This window comes from Erpetoichthys calabaricus, chromosome 4, assembly GCF_900747795.2.
Source record: "Erpetoichthys calabaricus chromosome 4, fErpCal1.3, whole genome shotgun sequence".
NCBI classification, from domain to species: domain Eukaryota; kingdom Metazoa; phylum Chordata; class Cladistia; order Polypteriformes; family Polypteridae; genus Erpetoichthys; species Erpetoichthys calabaricus.
In genome coordinates this window covers 136,519,730-136,545,235 of record NC_041397.2, presented here as the reverse complement: position 1 = coordinate 136,545,235, position 25,506 = coordinate 136,519,730, and the positions used below count along the sequence as shown (strand labels likewise).

At 37.7% G+C, this 25,506-nt stretch overlaps 1 protein-coding gene across 1 annotated transcript in view; it reads right to left on the bottom strand.

Moving 5' to 3' along the window:
- si:dkey-163f14.6 (uncharacterized) overlaps positions 1-25,506 on the bottom strand; it is a 39,113-nt gene that overhangs the window by 350 nt on the left and 13,257 nt on the right. The window contains exons 3-4 of the mRNA XM_051927120.1: positions 23,823-23,987; positions 18,661-19,827 (exon numbers count right to left, since the gene is read on the bottom strand). Of these exons, the coding sequence (XP_051783080.1) occupies positions 18,661-19,827; positions 23,823-23,987 (1,332 nt within the window). The remainder of the gene's footprint in view (positions 1-18,660; positions 19,828-23,822; positions 23,988-25,506) is intronic.

The following is a 25,506-nucleotide window of genomic DNA, read 5'->3' as shown; positions in this document are numbered from 1 at the left end:
GGCTTTCTAACCTTTATATTTGAGTCAAAGAAGCTGAATGGCAGATGTGCTGAGCTTTAAATAATAATTTTACTATGTGACAATGAGCAGCCACTTAACCTGTCAGTGGACATATGAGGAGAACTGAGTGTCTATGGAGCACACTATGGAAAGGATGTTTATAAAGATTATTTTAAAATTTAATTTAATATATAAAAAGCAAGAAATGTGTGTCTCTAATAAAAATATTTTCTTCTGTAAAATCTTTCTTTAAACAAACAAGAAAAGTTCTTAATATAGAAGATAATATGAATAGATAAATAATCATGTATTTTTATGTCAATAGACTTTTCAAGACTCTCCAATGACAATAAAAGCAGTCAGTTTAAAAAGCATGTGAACCATTGGTGCTGATGCCGACAAGTTGGCTGTGACCCATTCCCTTTGAACCTTCATCGGTCCATATTCAGTGTCATGTATGTGTGTCGGAGGACCTCCTTACAGGCTCTGTCAAGGTTTATAATAACCTGCTGGGATGAGAGGAGGACACTATTGCTAACAGTGTCATCTCCTTTCTCCACTGGGTCGAGAAACCACCCAGCAGGGGCAACTGACTCTGCCCCTTCTGGTTTAATCTCCAGAAAAATCCAGGCCTCCCAGAACGAGGCGTCATATCTGGTAAGAGTGACCTGCAGGACGGAGCTCTGTTATCCCAGTGACCTGACTACAGTCTAACCAGCCTGAATATCTTGTTTTGATTTTGATTCCCTGCAAAGCGGGACATGCATATCAAAGAGTGTTTGATTTTCCTTGTGTTGTTTTCGAACAATAAATGGGTCAATCCAGTTGGCACCAAAAATGTTTCCAGTTTATAGATTTGTCATTCCTGCAATAGACCACAACAGGTATAACACATCTCTCTATTATAAAAAAAAATCTTGGAAGGAGACGAGGCGTGATTGTCTCAGAGACACTTTCACGTGTCGCGAGACGAGTCTTTGTGCCCAGCGATGTAACCACGCCTGGGGCTGGAAGCCCCTTCTTCTAAATTCAAGTAAAATCCAAACGAAAACTTTGTGTTTTGTTTCACAAAAAAATTTGCAGTAAAATGTGTGCCATTCACTCAAGAAAAAAGCCATTTAGTTCCTGCCTAGAAGTTTTTCATGCATTAATTCCACAAGCGTCTCTCATTTGAGTTTGGTTGGCACCTGCGACTTTTCATGTACTGAGATTTACTATGAAGAAAACTCAGTTATTTCCATGATGCTGTTTTTGTTGTGTCTTTGTGAAGAAAATATGCAGCATGTTACATTTTTAAAAAAATGCCGTGCACTTCTGTATGAGAGGCATAAATTAATTATGAATTAATTTTACCAGGATGGTGGGGGTGACGTGCTTTTCGCAGCTGCAGAAAATAACATGGTAAACACGAAAGCATGAATGAAGCTTTAGGGAGTTGCTTATCAATTTGCAATAAAATCCCCAAGGAATCTTTGGTGAGTTTCGCCTTTCACAATTGCAAAATTTCCTTTGAAGTTAATTTTAGTTCAAGTTCTGCAAAGCTGTACACAAATTGACGCTTACCTGTTTCACTCATCACTAATTCTTATGATCTATAGGCACACATTCTGGATTTACTCATTTCACATAAAGCTTACAAATGGGCAACATTCTGCATGGGATCATAATATACTGTAAATTAATTTTGTTCTCTTTGGAGATGTGGTCAAAGGAAATTACATCTCCTTTGAAAGAGCGTGATGGATCGACGGATAAAAAATATTAGGAGTGTGCAAAATACATTTGCATCGAAGTGCCTACTTAAGTTGGGACAGTTTCAAAACTAAACAATAATTCCATTACAGAAAAGCCTTGATTACTATATGGTAACATATCTAAGTATGGTTTTTAAAAACAACAGGAAAAAATTACATACTGTATATGGATACATAAAAGGCTAGACATGCAAAAAAAGGTCAGAAAACAATTCACCTTAACCTTCTGATTTTAAATATCAAGGCAAGAGAATTTAAATGGGGAACCTTTATTCTAAACACATCACCTCTGCTCTCACCAAAAGAAGTGACCACAAGTGGACTCCAAACAAGGTGTAGAAACATCTCAATCATGACTAATCAAATGGGAAGCACCTGAGCCAAATAATAAAGGTTCTGAATACTTGTGTCAATTTCATGAGCTATTTCAGTTTTTTTTAATTTTATGTTAAACTACCCCCGTATTTGGTTTTCCGGATACACACTTTTAAGATTTTTTTTTCTTTGAATTGTTGCTATTTCATTAGTTTCACTTTTATTTCAGAACTTCTGTAAAAACAATATTTGTAATCTTGCGAGTCCCAATATGCTGAATCTTTTTAATGAGGTCAGGACAGGTTTCTCTGTTTGGAATTAGGAGTGTGCAAAATACATTTGCATCGAAAGTGCCTATATATATATATATATATATATATATATATATATATATATATATATATATATATATATATATATATATATATATATATATATATATATATATATATATATATATATATATATATATATATATATATATATATATATATATATATACTGGATATATACTACCAGTCAAAGGTTTTATAGTTTTTTCCAATTTTTCTTCAGATTTAATCAGCTGGAATACAATGAGTGAATGAATGAAAACTTAGGCAGTTGCCAGAGGTTTACATTTAAAGTTTAGGTTACCAAAAACTGAAAAAAGTAAATCTCACAATGTTACAAATGGGCTTCTTCAGGGAACAACTAATAGGTTACAACCTAAAGATGTTCAGCGCTGCAATTAAAGTAAAAGACACTTTGCAAGTTGAAGAAAACAATTTGCACAGGTGTCCCAATTTCTGTGGATTACATAAAACCTTCTGTCTGTCTTAACGCAGAGTTGGAACAGACTGTGTTACACCCTCTGAAGTACTACTTGGACAATATTACAGTGACATAGAACAATGTCGGGGAATAACCCTATTAGTGGGGTTACTTGGCTGCTTCCTTCACCTCTTAACACTCTTGGCCTTGTGCTCTTCCCTTCTGCTCCAATTTCAAGCAGACCTAGCATGGAGCAGAACCTTAAATCTCAATGTAGTTCACTCTCAGGGTATTCTTCACTTTCATTTCTCTACTTGTTTCTGACTTCTTTACACGTTCTGCCACTATTTGCCTTCTTTTTAAAAAGGCCAAGCTTATTTGTCATCAGGATCAAAGCCATCACTTTGTATACTACAGTCTGGACATCCCTCATACGAAGACTTTGTGAAGCACTTTCACAAACAATCTGCATAAGGAAACGTTAATGTTTAACACTAAATATGATTTTTTCTTTCATTTTTGTGTTTAAATCCACTGAAGCAAGGACAAGCTGCATACTGGTTTCTTCTGACTATTTTGTGAATTTCTATATAAAAGCACCATTTTCAACCAGCTGTAAATGCATAAACCAATTGTGTTTGTGCTTACTATATCCTTGGAAACCACTATTCAGGAAACCAAGACTCGCACTTCCACGAAGCAAGTGGAAAAATGAACCTCCACTTCCAAAACTTCCTCTGCATGAGCTGACATGAACTTCTGCCCTAACGCAGCATTTTTTTTAAATGCAGTGAATGAGGGAGTTCCTTTTGGCCAGGTAGATTTGATGAATTTTGCAGGAGCAGCTCTAGGCTATTCTGTTATTTTTACATTTTTCATTATTTTTGCAGATTTACGACTAAAGATTGAGTGAATCTCATTTATCTTTAAAGGCTGTACAAATGATAAAATGTTTTTCTTATTCGGTAGGAGAGTGTCTTAGTTGCTTTCTTTCTTTTTAAAGACACATTTGCAGTTTATCTTTTTGTTCAAACATTATGTAACCTCCACAGAACAAAACTGAAAAGGGCTGATCAAGAATGGAAAATGTATTTGATCCAGGCCTCATATTCAAGGGGGTAAGTGTGTTTCATAGGACTTTCATTTATTGAACGTAGCTATGGAGATTTAGCTAATAAATAACACGGTACATGCCATGAATGTGACTGTTTGACTGCAAACTTTTAAATAGGTTTAAACTGTGTGTGTGCTGAGTGCTTTCTTACTGAGTGGTGGAGCAAACCAATTCACCAACAGGCTGCAAGCTTCACCTCTCCCAAACACGGAATGTCACTCATATCGAGTTGAGTTGCCAGCTAACCTAATGAACAACATCTATGTGATCGTGGACACAGACTTGTCCTGATCAGTTAAAAATAAAATTGTTGTGCTTGTACCTGAATGGCCAGGTTGGTACCCACTAAATCACTACAGCAACCAAATGCAAAGGGAACAAGACAGAAATTGAAGTCCTGAACAGATAAACGATGAAAGAAAACCTGACAAAACAAATTCCTTGAAGGGTTAGTTTTCTCAGATGGTGAGTAGTAATGAGCAAAACCATTTTTGAACAATTGGATTTCCAATTAAATCAAGTGATCCCCTTTACAAAAAATGCACAAAACCAACTGTGTTTCACCACAAGCAAAATTTGAGCTATTAGTACATCTAATGACTTAAAATCTGACAAAAACATTGAATCTCACTGTATACATGGTACAATCCTTCAGCTACAATTTTCTGCAAAAGTAGCATAACAAATCTATAATAATAAAAGGCAAAGCCCTCACTGACTGATTCACTCACTCACTGACTGACTGACTCACTCATCACTAATTCTCCAACTTCCCGTGTAGGTGGAAGGCTGAAATTTGGCAGGCTCATTCCTTACAGCTTACTTACAAAAGTTAGGCAGGTTTCATTTCGAAATTCAAAGCGTAACGGTCATAACTGGAACCTCTTTTTTCACAATATACTGTAATGGACGGCAGCTCGATGGCCGTGGGAGGAGGAGTTGAGTGTCACGTCATCACGCCTCCCACGTAATCACGTGAAAAGACTGTGAACGCAGTAGGGACAAATGAAGGAGGAGCCGCAAACAGCGAAGAACAAAAAATTCATTAAACAATTGAGAAGGGAGCGAGTGAAGTATACAAGCATGTTCATAAGGGAAACAAACCACGGTGTAAAACGTAAGTTTAAATTAAGTTTATAGAAACGCTCCCGCTGCGGATTGCAATAACGTGAAAAGACTGAATGAAGTAGGGACAAATGAAGGAGGAGCCGCAAACAGCGAAGAACAAAAAATTCATTAAACAATTGAGAAGGGAGCGAGTGAAGCATACAAGCATGTTCATAAGGGAAACAAAGCACGGTGTAAAACGTAAGTTTAAATTAAGTTTATAGAAACGCTCCCGCTGCGGATTGCAATAACATATTCGCGAGATAAAAGTTTAATGAGAAGACACAAGGTATAAACGAACCACACGCCATAGCGCAACGTTAGGGGCAACAGTTTCAACCATTCTATGATCTGCTTCTCGCAACTGAAAGATGGCACATGGCGGATGTTAGCCCACTTGCTGACCGCAACGTTAGGGGCTTCAACTCTGGCGCTGACGATATTCGATTCTTGAGAGGGGATGCAGTGAGTGTGTATGCCTGATGAGCCCAGAATTAAGGAGAAACACGTGTCGCATACTCTTTGCATTATTTTAAAGTAAACTATTAAAACCATTCTATGATCAGCTTCTGGGAACAGAAAGAGGGCACGTGGCGGATGTAAGGTGACTTCCTGACCAACCACAAGCGTAACCTGGCAGGTAACCATCCATACAGTCAGATTGTGATTCAGGAAACGAATGCTATGAATTTAATTACCACGATCTACATACTGTCAAATAAACGAAACACACACCGTAGCGGGACAGCTGTGAAAAGCGAGGTTCACAAAAAAACAGATCCTTAACAAATTGTTATTGGTATATTTTCGATCCGTTTAAAAAGGTTTTATTTTCTTCTTAAAAAATTAAAAGCAGTACTTCGCCGCAACGAAGCGCGAGAATTTGGCTATATATATCTGCTTCTCACAATTAAAAGAGGGCACGTGGCGGATTTTAGACGACTTCATGACCAAACATAAGTGTTACCTGCCAGGTAGGGTTACCACTTTTAATACAAAAAAATAAGGGACGCATACTGCAGCGGGTGCCACATCCCAGTGCCAACAGTTTGCAGACTCTACTTAAAAGACCCGCCCTCCTCACTGGACAGTTAAAAAGACCAATCAAACTAACGATGACATCAAGTATTACCCAATCAAAAGTAGGAAAGGAGGCATCTTCATAAAATGCGTGTGGGATGATTTGCATGAGACACTGCTTTAAAAAAAATGATAAAAAAAATACAGGACAAATCCCGTCCAGTATTGATTCAAAACGGGACGCGCAATTTCATTCTCAAATACGGGACAATTCCGTATTTTAAAGGACGGGTGGCAACCCTACAGTGCCAGGTAACCACCCATACAATCAGATTGTGATTCAGACTAGGAATGCAATGAATGTAATTACCCCGATCTACATACAAGGCGAAAGTCTTGCAACATTCAAAGATGATGGGTTGGGATAAGTACACCATAGAACATAAAAGAGCTTATGAAGCCTTGAACCGAAAAAAGCAAGATCTCAGAGATCGTAAAAAAAAAAATAGGAGGTAATGTCGTTTTACTCGCTGTAGATTTTAGTCAAACATTACCAGTTATTCCACGAGGGAGACCAGCAGATGAACTCAACGCGTGTTTAAAATCCATGCTTCTCCCACGCTCGGTTATATGTCGCGTGTTCTCGGGTAGGTGCACCAAAAAATGTATACATTTAAGCATGTAATGGGCAAACAAAAAATGAGGTATACCCGAAGGCACTGCAGTACTACTTAATGTAACTTTACTTCTTAAATGTTAATGTTTTACTGTTTAATAATTTATACGCTTCTTATATGTTGTTCAAATTCTTTTATCAAAATACCAGTGACAGCGCAATGCACGATAACATGGAGTGAATACACCATACGCATCCGCCCACGGCCGCCCTGGTGTGCGCAGATAGGAGTTGATTCTACAATAAAATAAAATAAAGATAAAAACCCAGGATTGTTTCCTGCCTTGTGCCCTGTGTTGGCTGGGATTGGCTCCAGCAGACCACCGTGACCCTGTGTTCGGATTCAGCGGGTTGGAAAATGGATGGATGGATGGATAAAAAGAGTAATACAATCATCACCCATAAAGCGGATAGTAGACGTGACGTTCTATATGTGTACCAGATTTCAAGTCAATAGGTGAAACGGTTTGCGAGCTACAGGTGATTTAAAATCCTGGACAGACAAACGAATAGCCACGGTAGCAAATTACAGAAGAAGATTTTACTGTTTAATAATTTATATTTATATGAAATGTGCTTCTTATATATTACTTCATATTCTCATATGATAATGATGTTAATGTTGTTTATATTGATTTCTATGTTATTGAAACTGCATGTATGTGTGTATATGTATGTATATATATATATATTTATATATATATATATATATATATATATGTGTGTATACATATATATGTGTATATATATATATATATATATATATATATATATATATATATATATATATATATATATATATATATATATATATATATAATATATGTGTATGTGTGTGTATATATATATACATATATATATATACATATACACATACACACACACACACACATATATATATATATATATATATATATATATATATATATATATATATATATATATATATATCTGCGGTGGGTTGGCACCCTGCCCGGGATTGGTTCCCTGCCTTGTGCCCTGTGTTGGCTGGGATTGGCTCCAGCAGACCCCCGTGACCCTGTGTTCGGATTCAGCGGGTTGGAAAATGGATGGATGGATGGATATATATATATATATATATATATATGACAGCAACACTCATAACAATGACAACACAATTACATTGACAATCATGTTACGTTATTTTTAAAATGTTTCCTTTACTTTTTCATAACCTCTTTAACACACTACTTCTCCGCTGCGAAGCGCGGGTATTTTGCTAGTATATATATATATGACAGCAACACTCATAACAATGACAACACAATTACATTGACAATCATGTTACGTTATTTTAAAAATGTTTCCTTTACTTTTTCATAACCTCTTTAACACACTACTTCTCCGCTGCGAAGCGCGGGTATTTTGCCAGTATATATATATATATGACAGCAACACTCATAACAATGACAACACAATTACATTGACAATCATGTTACGTTATTTTAAAAATCTTTCCTTTACTTTTTCATAACCTCTTTAACACACTATTTCTCCGCTGCGAAGCATGGGTATTTTGCTAGTATACCAATAACAGTTTGTTAAGGATTTGTTTTTTTGTGAAGCTGCCTTCACTCGAGTGATCACTTCGAGCTGACTTGCTGGCTAACCATAAGCGTTACCTGGTACGTAACCACCCATACAATCAGATTGTGAATCAGACTACGAATGCCGTGAATGTAATTACCCCGATCTACATGCTGTCAAATAAACGAACCACACGCCTTGGCGCAATTTTAGGGGCTTCACCTCTAGCGCTGACGTCCGAGGTTTGATTCCCGTAAGGGAGTGAAGTGAGTGGGTGGTTACCTACCAGGAAACGCTTATGGTTGGCCAGCAAGTCAGGTAACATCAGCCATGGTGCCTTCAGTTGTGAGAAGCAGATCATAGAATGGATGAAAATAGTTTACTGTCAAATAATGCAAAGAGTACACGACACGTCTTTCCCCCTTATTCTTGGCTCATCAGGCGTACAGACTCACTGCACTCGCTTACGGTAATCGAACCTCGGATGTCAGCGCTAGAGGGGCTTTGCAGTGGTGAAGTATTGCTTTTAAATTTTAATTAAGAAGAAAAGAAAACCTTTTTAAATTAAGTTTTAAAAAGAGGTGTAAAGATATTGACAATAATCTACGCAAACCCACCAAGACATGCAATCGTTTAAATCAAGGCATGAGTCGAAAAACACCATCCCATAATATTAGTTAACGATTAACACATTTCTATATGTATTGTAAGCATACAATACAACTGATAATATGTTGCGCTTATTTATCTGGTGTACTGACATTTTTGCGCGTTTAACGGCTAAAATCTAACGTGGTTTGTGCCCTTCAGAATGAAAAGAGTTTGCATTTACCTTTTTAATAAAGGCGAGCTTTTAAGCCTGAGAAATCACCCCGTAAATGCACACGTTTAATTGCACATGTTAATATGTATGCTTACACAGTATTAAAAGACACTCAACAATTACACAGTATTAAAAGACAGTCAACAATTAACGTCATTTACCTTCGTTCCCGCGTTTGACTTGTGCTGTAAATCTCTTCCTCGTTTTCAGTTCACGTGATTACGTAGGAGGCGTAATACATGATGACGCAATACGTGACTCCGCCTCCTCCATTAGAGTATATGGACAAAAAACAGGTTCCAGTTATGACCGTTATGCATAGAATTTCGAAATGAAACCTGCCTAACTTTTGTAAGTAAGCTGTAAGGAATGAGCCTGCCAAATTTCAGCCTTCTACCTACACGGGAAGTTGGAGAATTAGTGATGAGTGAGTCAGTCAAACAAGTTCCAGTTATGACCATTACGCGTAGAATTTCGAAATGAAACCTGCCTAACTTTTGTAAGTAAGCTGTAAGGAATGAGCCTGCCAAATTTCAGCCTTCTACCTACACGGGAAGTTGGAGAATTAGTGATGAGTGAGTCAGTCAAACAAGTTCCAGTTATGACCATTACGCTTAGAATTTCGAAATGAAACCTGCCTAACTTTTGTAAGTAAGCTGTAAGGAATGAGCCTGCCAAATTTCAGCCTTCTACCTACACGGGAAGTTGGAGAATTAGTAATGAGTCAGTCAGTCAGTCAGTCAGTCAGTCAGTGAGTCAGTGAGGGCTTTGCCTTTTATTAGTATAGATATATATATATATATATACACACACATATATATATATACACATACAGATATATATATATATAGCAAAATACCCGCGCTTCGCAGCGGAGAAGTAGTGTGTTAAAGAGGTTATGAAAAAGTAAAGGAAACATTTTAAAAATAACGTAACATGATTGTCAATGTAATTGTGTTGTCATTGTTATGAGTGTTGCTGTCATATATATATACATATACACATACACATATATTATATATTATATATATGACTTAAGGAAGTTGGTATGTGCCATTGTTTAATCCATCATCATGATGATCCAGGCAGAGACTGAAGCAGTTATATACTTCAGGTCAATGGGTGGTGTAGAGAGAGATGGTCCTCTGAGAAAGCTGTCAAGATCACTCGCACTGAGCACAGGGACTTGCAGGCAGATGAGGGTAAGTGGCCGACAAGATGCAAGGCACACGGACAACTACCTACAGTAGGAATAGAGAGAGTTTCACCAGAGGGACGCTAGGTCCAGCAAGAGAGGGAAGACTCACGAGAGGACCGAGCAAAGCTGGGGTACATGAAGGAAGACTTCTTTTGGGATACAAGCATTTGGTGAACAGAGTGTTTCAGTCGGACTGTTGAAAGATTAATTGTTCTGGTAACACCGTGTGCATCTTGGACTTCACACCACCAAAGGTTGTATCCTCCACTGTTATGGTTCAACAGACTTGTAGACAGTGGACTGTGTGCTCTCTTTTTAAAAGTTTTTTGCTCCTGATATTTTAGACTCTCATCTACTTTTATCTTCTTGGTGTATTTTATATTGTCTGGAGTAATACAAGTTACTGTTGCTTCTCTTGAAATTGCTGCTGTGTCTTTCATGGTGTGTTTACGCATCACCCAATTTCAAGAAACCTGTGCATTATTATCTTTAAATTACAAGAGATCCCAGAATCTTAATAAAACTGGGTGGCATAGTTGGATAATTTAACTGTATTTATGTAAGGTTATCTATAAATGTGACCTAGGCATCCATCACACATATTTAAATATGTTCTACAACTAAACATATTTTAAAAATTAGGTTACATGGGAAATTATCTTTCTATCTATCTGTTTTCCAAATCTACTGTCTCAATTTCAGAATTGCAGCAAATTGGAGAGTAGTGATGAGCAAACCCCACAGACTTCAGCATAATCCCAGTAATGTTCGCCAAACTCCATGAAATGTATTAAAGTCAATGGAGAAGGAGGGACTGAACTAGTTTAGAGTGGACTATTATGGTGTAGTGGTCTTTTAAGTGTCCCTACGGGGTAGAGAAAAGTCGGCCAACTATGCTGGACCAATTTTTGTGGCCAAATATGTTATCTGAGGTGCGAGGCAGCATTGTAATCATTGTGCCAATAAGCCTCAAACAACAACAGATGCAATTTAACCACAAACAAAATACAGCAAATGGTCACAAACTAACAATAAGTAAATAAAATTAAGTCAATAAAATATAGATCATTGCAGTTGTGTGGGACTGCTTCTTTCCATTGTTTGATGCAGCTCCGAGTGCAGCTAGAACGTCTGTTTTGTTTCTAATTTATCTATGCAGAAAAAGAAAAGAAAAAAGAAACCTCCTTGTGTGCCGTGTGCTTGAGATCCATAGGCAATAATCTTACACTAAGTACGTGTGAAAGTTCCAATGGACTCTAGCTGTGGAGCTCCAGAGCTCCACTCCATATACCACTTTTATGGGTATCTATGACGACTTCTTGCCAGTGTGTGGCTGGGATAATCAACTTCTGGTTGGATAGTGGTTGGCAAACACGATGGAGCAATCAAGACAGTTGTTCAGATGTCCTCTCATAAAACTTCCCAAACTGACCATGGCATATGTTACACAATTAGTGGAGCACACCATGTCATCTAAAAATCTTGAAAAGGGCTGAAAATATTGTTATGAAAATTGTCTTTCAACTGTGAAGGTAAGTGCTTTTTTGTTAATACTATTTTGCTAGCTAACATCACATGCCATACTAATATGAATGGAGCAATTTTCATGGTTATTTACTTGTGTTTTTTGTACATGATTAGCATCAAACGTGTTAAATGTGGAGGTAGTTGTAGGATGCAGGTCTCACAGATATTAATTCACTGCACTTGCAGATCTCTATACTGAATGTTTCGGTACTGTTTATCTCTACACCAAAGCAACTCCGCTCAACTCCTATGCTTCTGTGTTTATGATATAAGTGGTACAGTTGAGTTTAATAAAACAAATACAATTTTTTACATTAAAAATCATTATATTAAAATGTGTTAGCAAACCTGATGAAGGGGGACACGCCTAATCGTGGTCTGTCAACATATCAAGTGTCACATATTTTTTTCGGTAATGCACAGAAAGCTGGCCTTGTTTCCCATCCCACCAGCTGCTCCACTTAAAGCGAATTTTGAGATGCTTACAATGTACAGACTGAAGTTAGTCATTCTCGGTAAAATTAAGACTACATACAAAAGATCTACCTAGTTTAACACAAAATGTTGCAATATGGTTGTTTTTGTGTCGAAGGTGATGAAAAAGGAACACTTCAGAAACTCTTCAACTTGGTTTCAGACATTATTGGATTATTGCCAGATCCCAGCAAGTGAACACTTTTGAGTTTATGAACCTGGAAGTGTGAAAGTGGTCTATTGAGGAAGTTGTTGCTTTATATTATACATCAGTGTTAACACCTGGTTACACTATGGTTAGAATTAAGGTTGGTGGAGGATTGTCTGACTCAAATTAAGTAAACCAGGTGGCAAAATCTTACAATGCAATTGGCTGTCCAGCGCAGCTATTGAATTGTGAAGCTGTGGAGGTCTGCAGTTGGACGATTTTAAAACTTCTGCTCATAGCTACTACAATTGTGTAATGTCACGCTGGCCTTGCAGAGATTAGTTTTAAAAAGATAATTTTTCTGGTAATTTGTTGCTGTAGACAATTTGAGGATCAGGTAGTGACTTTAAAGGTGGACTTGAAGCTAAAGGCTTCACCGTCAAGGAGAAAGAGGCACGCCTGTTCAGGCCCATCTGTTCTTATGTACCACACTTTGGCATGAAGCAAAAAACTACCTAAAGATGTCTAAAAATAAAATTACAAAAATAAAATTTTGCCTTCTCCTGATATTGTATGGCTTATAATAATCACTTTACCACATTAGTAAGAAGATGCTTTATGCCAAATCATTAATGTTCTGCTTGTCAACTTTGATTTATTGCAGTCATTCAAGGGTGGCTTTGGAGTCAGTCACAGGATGCTCATATGCTTTCCTGGGCATAAACGTCTCCTCAATGATGTATATTTTTGGCAGGCAGCTTACTTGGATTACTTGGTTCTTTTTTTTAACGTTCCTCTGTAAGACAATCAGAAACGTTTTTCTCCTTGGCCAGTATGTCTTACTGATTGATGGCAACAAGAGCAATGATGTTCTTGATCAGAGCTCCTTCCTGACTCCACTGTGAGATAAACTGCTGGTGTGTCAGTAGTTAAATATTTACTTGATTTAATATAGCATGCCTCCTTTAGGAAAGAAGTAATAATGTTTTGCTAAAGTTTGCTATTTAGCAATAAAAAAAGCTTTTTTTAGATAACTACCTGTCTTGTGAAAATGCGTGTCACATTACATTTTTTATGGTAACTCAGTAGTTTGAAATATCATCTCACAGATCCAGTGTCATTTGTTGGACTCTCCTGAATGTTCTTCCTGTGTCTGCATGGTTTTCCTATAAAGAAATATACTTGGTTTGAGTATGTCTGTGTGTATATTATCATAGCAATAGAACAAAGCTTGCCAGTCCTGTCCACAAAATCCTTCTACAAAAAAACATCAAGTCTAGCTTTTACTAGACTATCCATCCATGTCTGTCCCACTTTACTCACGGCCCTGAGGTACGTTATCTTATATTGGCCTTGTGTAAGGATGAGTAACAGTGTGTGGGTGAGAGTGAGCCCTGTGAGGAGAATGGTTATATTATATTATACTAGCAAAATACCCGCGCTTCGCAGCAGAGAAGTAGTGTGTTAAAGAGGTTATGTAAACATATATCTACATATACATATACTGTATATACATACATACATAGTGCGTTGTAACACGGGCTGTGATTGTTACATGTATATACATACATACATAGTGCGTTGTAACACGGGCTGTGATTGTTACATGGGAGGGAAACGACAAATCACAACTTCTCGCTTTCTAATCGGGCCTGTGATTGGTGCTTTGACTGATGCCCAGATCCCACAGTATCTCCCCTTAGGAGAGGCGTTAGGCAAGTGTAATTGAATAGTGGTGCTGCAAGTTTAGCTTTACACCTGTTTTTAAGGCTTATTGACTGAAAGGGGCTTTCATGAAAAAAGTTAGGGCTTTGCTACAGGATACACCCTCCACAAGTTAAGGAAGTAAAAATAAAGGTATATATTTCTGTTTTATTTAAACCTTTTAAGTTTGTATGCGGGCGGTATGGTGGCGCAGTGAAAGGTGCCAGTTAGGAGACCCGGGTTCGCTTCCCTGCGTGGAGTTTGAATGTTCTCCCCGTGTCTGTCTGGGTTTCCTCCGGGTACTCCAGTTTCGTCCCACAGTCCAAAGACATGCAGGTTAGGTGCATTGGCGATTCTAAATTGTCCCTGGTGTGTGGATGTGTGTGGGTGTGTGTGCCCTGCGGTGGGCTGGCACCTTGCCCGGGGTTTGTTTCCTGCCTTGTGCCCTGTGTTGGCAGGGATTGGCTCCTGTATTTAGGATATAGCGGGTTGGATAATGGATGGATGGACATTTGTATGCATAGCCCCATTTGCCCGTTTTTGTTTTTTTTCTTTCTTCAGTAATATTTCAGCAAACCCGGAGCTTGTCAGTTCAAATCCTGGTACTGACACCACTGTGTGACCCTGAGGAAGTCACTTCACCTGCCTGTGCTGCAAAAAACAAAAGTAATGTAACAAATTGTACCTCAGATGTTGCAAGTTGCTGGAATAAAGGCATAAGTCAAATAGATAAATATGTATTATACACATAGGAACTATTCATTTATTTTCAGTTAAGTCATCTGCAGTAAACCTTTATAAAGGAGGGTTTCTCCTTTTTAGATAGTGCAAACTGTTTCTTCTTCATTGAGGTTTTCTCTTGGAGAGCTTTTTTCATTTCATTGAAAATTAAAGCAGCAGCTGCCAAAATATGTAGCTTTCTTATTAATTTTTCAACATTGTGTAAAATAACTTTATAAAGTAACATAAAAGGTTTAAATACTGGTTATCCTTTTACACTAAAATATTACTAAAGAGATACCAAAAAAGTAAAATGCATATGTTGTTTTTCTTTAAGGAGATTAAATATTACTGAAGAAAGAAAAAAAAAACTAAAACAGCCAAATGGGGCTATGCATACGAACTTAAAAGGTTTAAATAAAACAGAAATATATACCTTTATTTTTACTTCCTTAACTTGTGGAGGGTGTATCCTGTAGCAAAGCCCTAAGTTTTTTCATGAAAGCCCGTTTCAGTCAATAAGTCTTAAAAAGAGGTGTAAAGATATTGACAATAAGCTACGCAAACCCACATGGAATCGTTTAAATCAAGGCGTGAGTCGAAAAACACCATCCCATACTATTAGTTAACGATTAACACATTTCTATATGTATTGTAAGCATACAATACAATTGATAATATGTTGCACTTATTTATCTGGTGTACCGACATTTTTGCGCGTTTAACGGCTGAAATCCAACGTGGTTTGTGCCCTTCAGAATGAAAACAGTTTGCATTTACCTTTTTAATAAAAGGCGAGCTTTTAAGCCTGAGAAATCACCCCGTAAATGCACACGTTTAATTGCACATGTGTTAATATGTATGCTTACACACTGTTTCTTCTTCATTGAGGATTTCTCTAGTATGTAGATCGGGGTAATTACATTCACGGCATTCGTAGTCTGAATCACAATCTGATTGTATGGGTGGTTACCTACCAGGTAACGCTTATGGTTGGCCAGCAAGTCAGCTAACATCAGCCATGGTGCCTTCAGTTGTGAGAAGCAGATCATAGAATGGTTGAAAATAGTTTACTGTCAAATAATGCAAAGAGTACGCGACACGTGTTTTGCCCTAATTCTTGGCTCATCAGGCGTAAGTCAAGTGTCATTGAATAGCGGCGCGTCATTGAATAGCGGCTCTGCAAGTTTAGTTTCTTTTCAATAAAGTCAGGCGTTAGGCAAGTGTCATTGAATAGCGGCACTGCAAATTTAGTTTCTTTTCAATAAAGTCAGGCGTTAGGCAAGTGTCATAGAATAGCGGCGGCGCTGCAAGTTTAGTTTCTTTTCAATAAAGTCAGGCCTTAGGCAAGTGTCATTGAATAGCGGCGCATCAGTGAAGAGCGGCGCTGCAAGTTTAGTTTCTTTTCAATAAAGTCAGGCGTTAGGCAAGTGTCATTGAATAGCGGCGCGTGATTGAATAGCGGCGCTGCAAGATTAGTATCTTTTCAATAAAGTCAGGCGTTAGGCAAGTGTCATTGAATAGCGGCGCGTGATTGAATAGCGGCGCTGCAAGATTAGTTTCTTTTCAATAAAGTCAGGCGTTAGGCAAGTGTCATAGAATAGCGGCGGCGCTGCAAGTTTAGTTTCTTTTCAATAAAGTCAGGCGTTAGGCAAGTGTCATTGAATAGCGGCGCGTCAGTGAAGAGCGGCGCTGCAAGTTTAGTGTCTTTTCAATAAAGTCAGGCGTTAGGCAAGTGTCATTGAATAGCGGCACTGCAAATTTAGTTTCTTTTCAATAAAGTCAGGCGTTAGGCAAATGTCATTGAATAGCGGCGCGTCAGTGAAGAGCGGCGCTGCAAGTTTAGTTTCTTTTCAATAAAGTCAGGCGTTAGGCAAATGTCATTGAATAGCGGTGCGTCAGTGAAGAGCGGCGCTGCAAGTTTAGTTTCTTTTCAATAAAGTCAGGCGCGCTTTGCAGCAGCGAAGTTCTGCTTTTAAATTTTTATTAAGAAGAAAAGAAAACCTTTTTAAACTGAGGGAAAATATACCAATAACAATTTGTTAAGGATCTGTTTTTTTGTGAAGCTGCCTTTACACAGCCTGTCCGCTGTTTTATAAACGAACGGCATATAAGGCCATCCTTTCTCCTTCACAGTCGGTTCACGTGATTACGTGTGAGGCATGATGACGCGATACGCAACCCCCGCAACCCCGCCTCCCACGGCCAGCGAGCTACCGTCCATTACTGTAAATGGACAAAAAAGAGGTTCCAGTTATGACCGTTACGCTTTAAATTTTGAAATGAAACCTGCCTAACTTTTGTAAGTAAGCTGTTAGGAATGAGCCTGCCAAATTTCAGCCTTCCACTTACACGGGAAGTTGGAGAATTAGTGATGAGTGAGTGAGTGAGTGAGTGAGTGAGTGAGTGAGTGAGTGAGTGAGTGAGTGAGTGAGTGAGTGAGTGAGTGAGTCAGTCAGTCAGTCAGTCAGTCAGTCAGTCAGTCAGTCAGTCAGTGAGGGCTTTGCCTTTTATTAGTATAGATTATATTATATTATATTATATTATATTATATTATATTATATTATATTATATTATATTATATTATATTATATTATGCTTGGTGTGTGGGTGTGTGTGCCCTGCGGGGTTTGTTTCCTGCCTTGCGCCCTGTGTTGGCTGGGATTGGCTCCAGCAGACCCACGTGACCCTGTAGTTAGCATATAACAGGTTGGATAATGGATGGATGGATGTGCTTAGTGTGTGTGTGTTCACCCTGCGATTGACTTGTGCCTTGTCCAGAGTTTGTTCCTGCCTTGCACCCTGTGATAGCTGGGATAGGCTCTGGCACTCCCCGTGACCCTGTTTAGGACTAAGTGGCTAAGTAAATGACTGACTGACTGACTGAGTATTTGATATATTCTACTAATCCATCACCTGAATTAACTTTTTCAGTTAATGATTCAGTTAATGGCACCTATCCATAATATATAAAGAAACTGTAGCTGGTTTTTGGTGGAATAATAATAACTTAATAGTGATGAGTGAAATGATTGATGTAAAACTGCATTTGCTGTGAAACACGTGGTTCCGCTTCACAAAAAAAAAAAATTGTGAAATAGTATTTAGACACCAACAACATTTTTATCATTACTGCAAGTAATTTTATCACATCTGCAACCATTTTCTCCATATTTTTTGCTGTTTAATATTGCTTAGGGATTGCTTGATTTATACCCAAAACAAGTCAGAAAACATCATTTAAGTGATTTTCATGTTTTGCGAAATTTTATGGGCAATTTCTTGAAACTGTATGCAAAACAAAATTCTGTTGTTTTGTCCATCCCTATGGCTAAACTAACAAATTTAGGTTCAATTTTAATACTTTTTTATTTTCCTTTACTGTTTACAGTACTAGTTGACATGTCATGACCTGAGGTGCTTTGCTCTACTTCTTTAGGAGATAATTCATCAAGTATGATTGAGTAGACTTCTGTCCAACCTGGTACTGTTTTTGAACAGCTGGCCTTAATGTGTGTGATCTGCATTATGTAAACTCGGTCCCTGTCAAAGAACTTGCTGCTTAATTGCATTTTTCTTAACAGCCACTTTATATCCTGCACACAGAAATGATCAGACTATAGATAGCTGTGCTAAAGAATAACATGCATTATCAACTTTTGTTATTTAACGGGCTATGAATTGCAATAGACTTTACATTTCATTTAAAGATAAAACAGTACACTGATTAAAGCTGAATGTTTCTCAGGCCATTTCTTCTAATAAGATCTGGTACAAACCTAAGCACGTAGGTGTAACTCCACTCCAGGTCCCATTTGGTAAACAGAAGCTGTAGACGTCACCATCCGTGAGTTTGTGTCCGGTGTAACATGAATACTGTATGTAGTATTTGTACTGCTGTGGTGATGCATCAGCCATAGTGTGGAAGTAGAATGTGCCATGAGCTGGCAACGGAGGATAAGGACACACTGGCCTTCTTCTAGATGGAGACAGCGGTACTTGCTGAAGTTCAATTTCCACAAAATTGTTTTGTGCAATAGCAGGATTGTCAGCAACACCTGGAAGACTTCCTGGTAAAGCATTTATTGTATCATGGAATGTCAAACCATGAATAGTCTTTGTTTGGTTATCTTTTGGTGCAGTTAGAAATGTTAATTCTCCATCATCCGAAGAGAAGTTATTATGGGGTGTAGAGCTGTTTGTCTCAGTTTTAATTGTGTAACCTGCTGTGCGAAAATGGTCTGGAATAGTGATCCCTAGTATATGGTCCCTGTGTAATGCAGTAGGGCCTGCTGATTTACTGGTGTCTGATAAACGAGGATGTTCTTCTGTGAGATTAGTTACCAATGTTTTGTTTTCAGAAAATGAACTAAAAAAGGAGAGTGTGGATTCAGCTGTGTTGAATGACCTTAGTCTGGAATAAACATCAGTGGGTGAAGATTTGGGGTATAAATCATTGCTGGATGTTGCTGGAGTGTATGTAGGTAATGAAGACATTTTGGTATCTGAAGACTGAATGTTACTTTCCATAAGTACATCTGATGTTGTTGTCATTGAAACATTGGTGTCAGGCTTTCTAGTTGGTGAAGAAAATTCAGTGATGGATTCTGGACTGATCTGCAGGAATCTGCTTTGCATTTTGTGATGGTTGTCATTTTTGTTGTCCCTTGAATGAAGAGCTTTGTCTAGATATGGATTCTCCTCTCGATCACGGACAGGCTCTCCACCAGGAGCTGGATCACTCTCAATCACTTTTTGTTGGATTCTCTTTGAAATAGGCTCTGGAATTAAGTCCTGCTTAAGGAAAATGTCTTTATTGGCAGAGTTGGCAACATTCCCAAATGGAAATCGAAGGAATTGTTTCCATCCAGATGGGGTGTTCAGGCCTGGGAGAAATCTGGATCTTAGAAGATGCTTGTATTTTTCAGAAATTGTCATGTCAGACTCTGAAACAAACAATTCAGTTATTAAGAACAGAAATAATATTCATTAGTCCATAAAGATAAATTTGTAAATTTAAACAGAAGTCCAAGGGTGCAATGAAAAAAAACCAACTAAATTAAAAACAAACTCTAAACTGAAGAATGTGTACTTTATGTCTACTCAATCAGCCTAGCTTGGTTTAAACATGGCAGTTATTTTCTTGTTGGGTAATTGTAAACTTTAATTTTAAGGACTTATACCATGGGTGTCGAACTCCAGGCCTGGAGGGCCGCAGTGGTTGCAGGTTTTTGTTCCAACCCAGTTGCTTAATTAAAAAACAATCCTTGTCAATTATTTAATTAATGGCTTGCTATTGCTTTAATTCTGCCATGTCAAGTCATTCTCATATCCTAGATTTTTTTCCTTTCTAAGGATATCATCCAAATGATTTAAAGTCTGAAACAGACGAGTTTTTCTCAGTGCTTCACTTTTTTCTCTTCACTTTCCTTCCAAGTATTTAATTATCCCAATAGTGCCTGATAAATACACACAGGTGTAAATGGAAACAAGCTAAATGGAGAAATGCTGGTCTCTTTTGTCATTTGTATCTTATTGCTAATAAGGAGCCATTAAAAACCAAAAGACTACAGCTGTTTAAGATTAAAATAAGCAATTAGGGTTCAAAATCTTAATGAGCAAGACAACTAAAGTGAAGCAGAAGTGTTACTTGAGCAATAAGTGCTTCTTATTAAGCAGTTGGGTTGCAGCAAAAACCTGAAGCCACTGCAGCCACCCAGGACTGAATCTGCCCACCCCTGGATCTGACAGCTCAGCTGTCCCAGTATCTCATCCTGATTCTTCTTAAAGGTTGTCAAGACTTCTGCTTCAAATACATGTTTTGATAGTTTGAGTTCCACAAATCTTTCCATACTGTAAAGTACTGAGTGGCTTCAGTTTTAAATGCACTTCCCCTTAATTTCCCCTGATGGACTTGAGTATGTGATTCACCCTTAAGCCAAAAAAATGTTGCTGGATCTACTTTATCAATGCCTATCAATTTAAATACCAGCATTAGGTCCCCACACAACCTCCTCTGCTCCAGACTAAACAGGTCTAATTCTCTTAGAGTCTGTCAGAGTAGGACATGTCCTTACTTCCAGGGAGGCACCTGGTTGCTCTCCTCTATACAGCTTCAAGTGCTGTTATGTCTTTTTAGTACCATGGTGCACAAAACTGCGCACAATATTCCAGATGTGCTCTTTACTAGTGCATTATATAGTTTGAGCATCATGTTCCTTGACTTAAATTCAACAGTTTTTGTAACCTAACATTTCATTTGCCTTTTTAATTGCTTCTGCACATTGTTTAGTTGATGAAAACATATACCCCTAAATCCTTTTCAGAGGTTGCTTCCTGTATGACACTGTCTCCCATCTTGAATTAATAATATTTTTTTATTCTATGACATGATCAATAATGGCTATGACTAATTGGCAAATCTGCAGCAAGACTAGTACTAAAGAAAAATCAAAGTTTGGATAAAGGTACAGTACGTGAAGAAGGGGATAGCCAAAAATTCAAAAAATTAGAATTAGGGTAATCATTAAATAAGTTAAAAACTGACCAGCACTATTCATATTAAAACAAAAAACAGTGAGAGTAATGGATTGTACTGGACTCTATTTCCCTTTCCTCGTGGAAAATATTTTACCCATTCTTATTATATTTTTGGGATGCATGTTATCATAATCGTAAACTCTGCTGAAGCTTCTGAATCCTGGGTTCAGATCCCGGCACATGTATGTGTGCTCTCGGGTTTTCTTGCTGTAACTGGCTAGAACACAAAGAGGTGTCTAATGTGGTGGCTGTAACTGATGAGAGTGTCTTTGTATAAAAAAGAGTTTATTGCTTGTGGCTTTAATTATTTTATTTCATGGTTGGCAGACTGCCTTTTAAATAGGCCAAGCCTGAAACATCATCAACTGATACAGTGGCAGTGACAGGCTGCAGTAAAGAACCGAGAACACATTACATTAAATCATCAAGGTGTGGCAAACAAATGAAAAGAATGTATCATATTATTGCTTTAAGAAATTAAATATGAAAAAAATTTACCAAAACAGCACCAATTTTCATTTGACCTGTATTGTGAACACATCAAGGAAGATTTGTCTAGCAGACAAGGGAAACGTATGGAAGATTATATTGCCAATATTAAATGCCATCCAGCACTGAATTTTAACATCATTTTTTCAATCCATCTATCCATCCATTATCCAACCTGCTATATCCTAACTATAGGGTCATGGGGGTCTGCTGGAGCCAAATGATTTTATTGTGTAATAATTAAAAACTTTATCCATCAATTGCTTGATTGGTTTTCCCTACTGCACAAAATTTGTGACCATTTAAAATGCCATATAAGAGAAAAACTTCATTTTAATTCATATCCACAGATTATGTGTCATAACTTAAAGCAAAGCAAAGCTATTGCATTTTGCTTAGCAGCTGTTCCAAGTGTATTGCATTTCGATTTAAGATTACATACTAATCACGCTAAAACTAAACGTAATCACTTGACCAATCTGTATCAAAAGGTAAGGCAAGGGGAATCGATCGTTGGGGTAAAAGGACCTCCACTTCTAAACATTTCTGTGTTCTGGCAGTAAGCATACAGTAAATTGTGTCATTGTGTGAGAGTGCTTAACCAGAAATGGTTGATAAGTATTTGTTATGTCTTTCTGAAAAACTTTACTCTTATATTAAGTTGTCTAAATAATGTGCTATGTTGGCCTTCTCATACAGTATTCCTTCATTTTTCTTGTAATAGTCCTGACCAATACTTCAAGTAGCTGGTATGGTTATCCCTATCTGCAGGTTTTTCAAACCATATTTAGGAAAATGTTGGGGTATGGATACCCCAGTTGATGATCTACATAATCACTGGCTGAAGCTCTTTGGGATATTTGCTTTTGAATGCATTCTAAGGACATATGTATGTATCAGTTTGAAATTCTTTTAATTTTGCTGCTTCCATTACACCCGCCATTGCCAGCAACCAGTCGACACAGAAGAGAATGAAATCGTCAGTTTCCACCTATTCAGTGAGGTGGCTGATCCTTGCCATATCAACTCCACATTCTCCATCTTTAGCTCTGGATGAACATGCTCATGATTGGAATGCCTCTTACTCCATTACTCCAACTGTTGACATCCCTTGCCCCACCTTTGGACACTGATTGGTCATTTGGTCACTGTTTTTGTGTGGTTAATGGTCTTGAATCAAAATGTGATGTACTTGGGGCAACTGCTAAGTGAAATGCCATACGTCGTGCTTTTAGTTATGACATGTGATGTATGGACATGAATTCAAATGCCATTTTAAACTGACACGAAAATTGTGTGTTGTAGTGAAAAGCAATCAATCATTTGTTTGATATGTTTTTAATTATCACACAATAAAAAAGTACCAGTAACACTTTAGTTTAGGTTTGGCAAAAAATGCATCTATTGCTCATGTACTTTTATGTAATAAGACCCTAAAAAAGGATTCTTTTGGTTTTAATGACACTTAAAAGGCATCAGTAGAGTGGTTATTCATCTATGCAATGTGACCTACTAACATAACTTCACTGAAGTGTTTTAAGTGAGACATATTTTTTTTGACCTGTGAATCCCAAATACATATACCAGTAAATCAAATGACATACTATATAGAGATTAATAACCACTTTACTGATGTGGTTTATAAGTGTTATGAATGTCGAAAAAAGTTTTTGTTAAGATCTTACATAAGATCCAGGCCTTTAATGACCTCTTGGGCACAGCCTTCAGCAGTGTGTCTGACTCTTCCTGTGAAGGAAGTCATGATGTCGCTGGAAAGCGGTATGTTGTGCTCCTGATATCTCTGCTAAATGATGAAGGTCCAAGTCTTTAAAGTCCTGGTGCTTCCTGTTTTGCTATATGGATACTGTATGGGTTCCAATTATTCCTTTCATCTGTGATAGTTCACTCTCACCTTTGCATACTGGCTTGGAGCCATTCCATGTTGGGCCATTGCAGTAAAGAAGTGAGGGTCCTGAGAGTCGATAACCTTTATCACATGCAAAGAAGATCAACGAGCTGTCGTGATTCAAAGTCCGACTTCCATGAAGGATGCTTCCAATGTCTGGGCAACCAGCAGCTGCAAAATCAGAAACATGCATAGTCATTATGGAGAATTAATAGCCAAATCTTAACAGCAAACAGACATTAAGTAATAATATTAGGTTACATATAATTTTTTCCAATAGTATGCTGCTTCAGGGGTAATCTTTCAAAAGGTAACTGTGCCTAAATGTAGCAGATCTCTTGTGCCTTTTTCCTCAATTGGATTGGGCTGTGGCTGGAAAAATTAGTCTTTTTTGTATATTTTATTGATTTTATTTGAAGCAAATAACATTCCATACAATCAAGTCAAATTTAACAAACTGAAATTCAACCCCCTACCCAGGAGAAAGAGAGGATAGCCAACAGCCAGAGCAAATATCCTTTTCCCTGATATATAAGCTTATTCTAGAATGGTATTAATTAGATCCTGACATATTTTTAAAATGTTTTGAACAGATCCTCTAAGTGAGAATTTGATTTTTTCCAATTTCAGATAATATAGGTACGGAAACGTATTAGAGCCACAGAGAAGAAAAACAAATAAGGACACGTGAAGAAAAAAAAGTGTACATCAAGAATAAATTTGACATTTCCATTTATGTTGAGATTAAAGTTGACTTTTCCACTTTTTTCTCGACATTTTCACTTTATTCTCGTCATTTTTATTGAGATTAAAGTCAACATTTCCACTTTAAACCCTTGTTTTAAACTCTCTCTAGTTTAACTTTTCCATGTTGTAAACTGTATTTTAAAATCAATGTTTAAGTTACTAGATTTTCTCAAACCCCTTCATAACGAATGTAGCACATTAAATACTTTGTTTTAAGTGTTCCCCGACCCAGTTGTTAATCGCTATGAACTTCTTAAACTGACTTCCTCTTGCACTGAGAGGAGGCGCAGGCAGTGATTGCCACACAGAATTCATTCACTTTATGATATTCCTGCTCTCTGAACATTTATGTTGCTAAGATAAATACTTGATACCATTTTCATGATGAAATGCTTTAAAGCATATATTAAACATGTCGGGGGGAAGGGGGGGTTTCAGTGGCATGGCTGTAGTGCTGTTCCCTCGCAGTGTATGTTCAGTGTAGAAAACCTTTATGGCAGGTGTGATGAGGCCTCCAAAAATCTGGATGTATGAATGGGTATCGCACAGGTTTAATTGAAATATTGTGTAAATGTTGGGTTCATGAGCTGGTGGTCGCAGACACGAACACAGAATTCAATGGGCTTTCTTTACCGCAGGAGCATCGAGATTAAAGTGAAAATGTCGATAATAAAGTCAGCATGTTGATATTCTCAACATACACTTTTTTTTCTTCAATGTGTCCGTATGTGGTGGGTTCAGATTCTTCCAATTGAGCAAGAAAAGTCTACGTGCTAGTAGTGAGGTAAAGGCTGTGATGATTTGTTTGTCTTTCTCCACCTTAAGCCCAACTGGGCGTACATCAAACAAAGCAGTTAATGGGTTAGGAGTGATTGTGACACCAAGGCTGTCTGATAGTCATGCAAAGATTTTTGTCCAAAATAATGTTAATTTGGTGGACTTC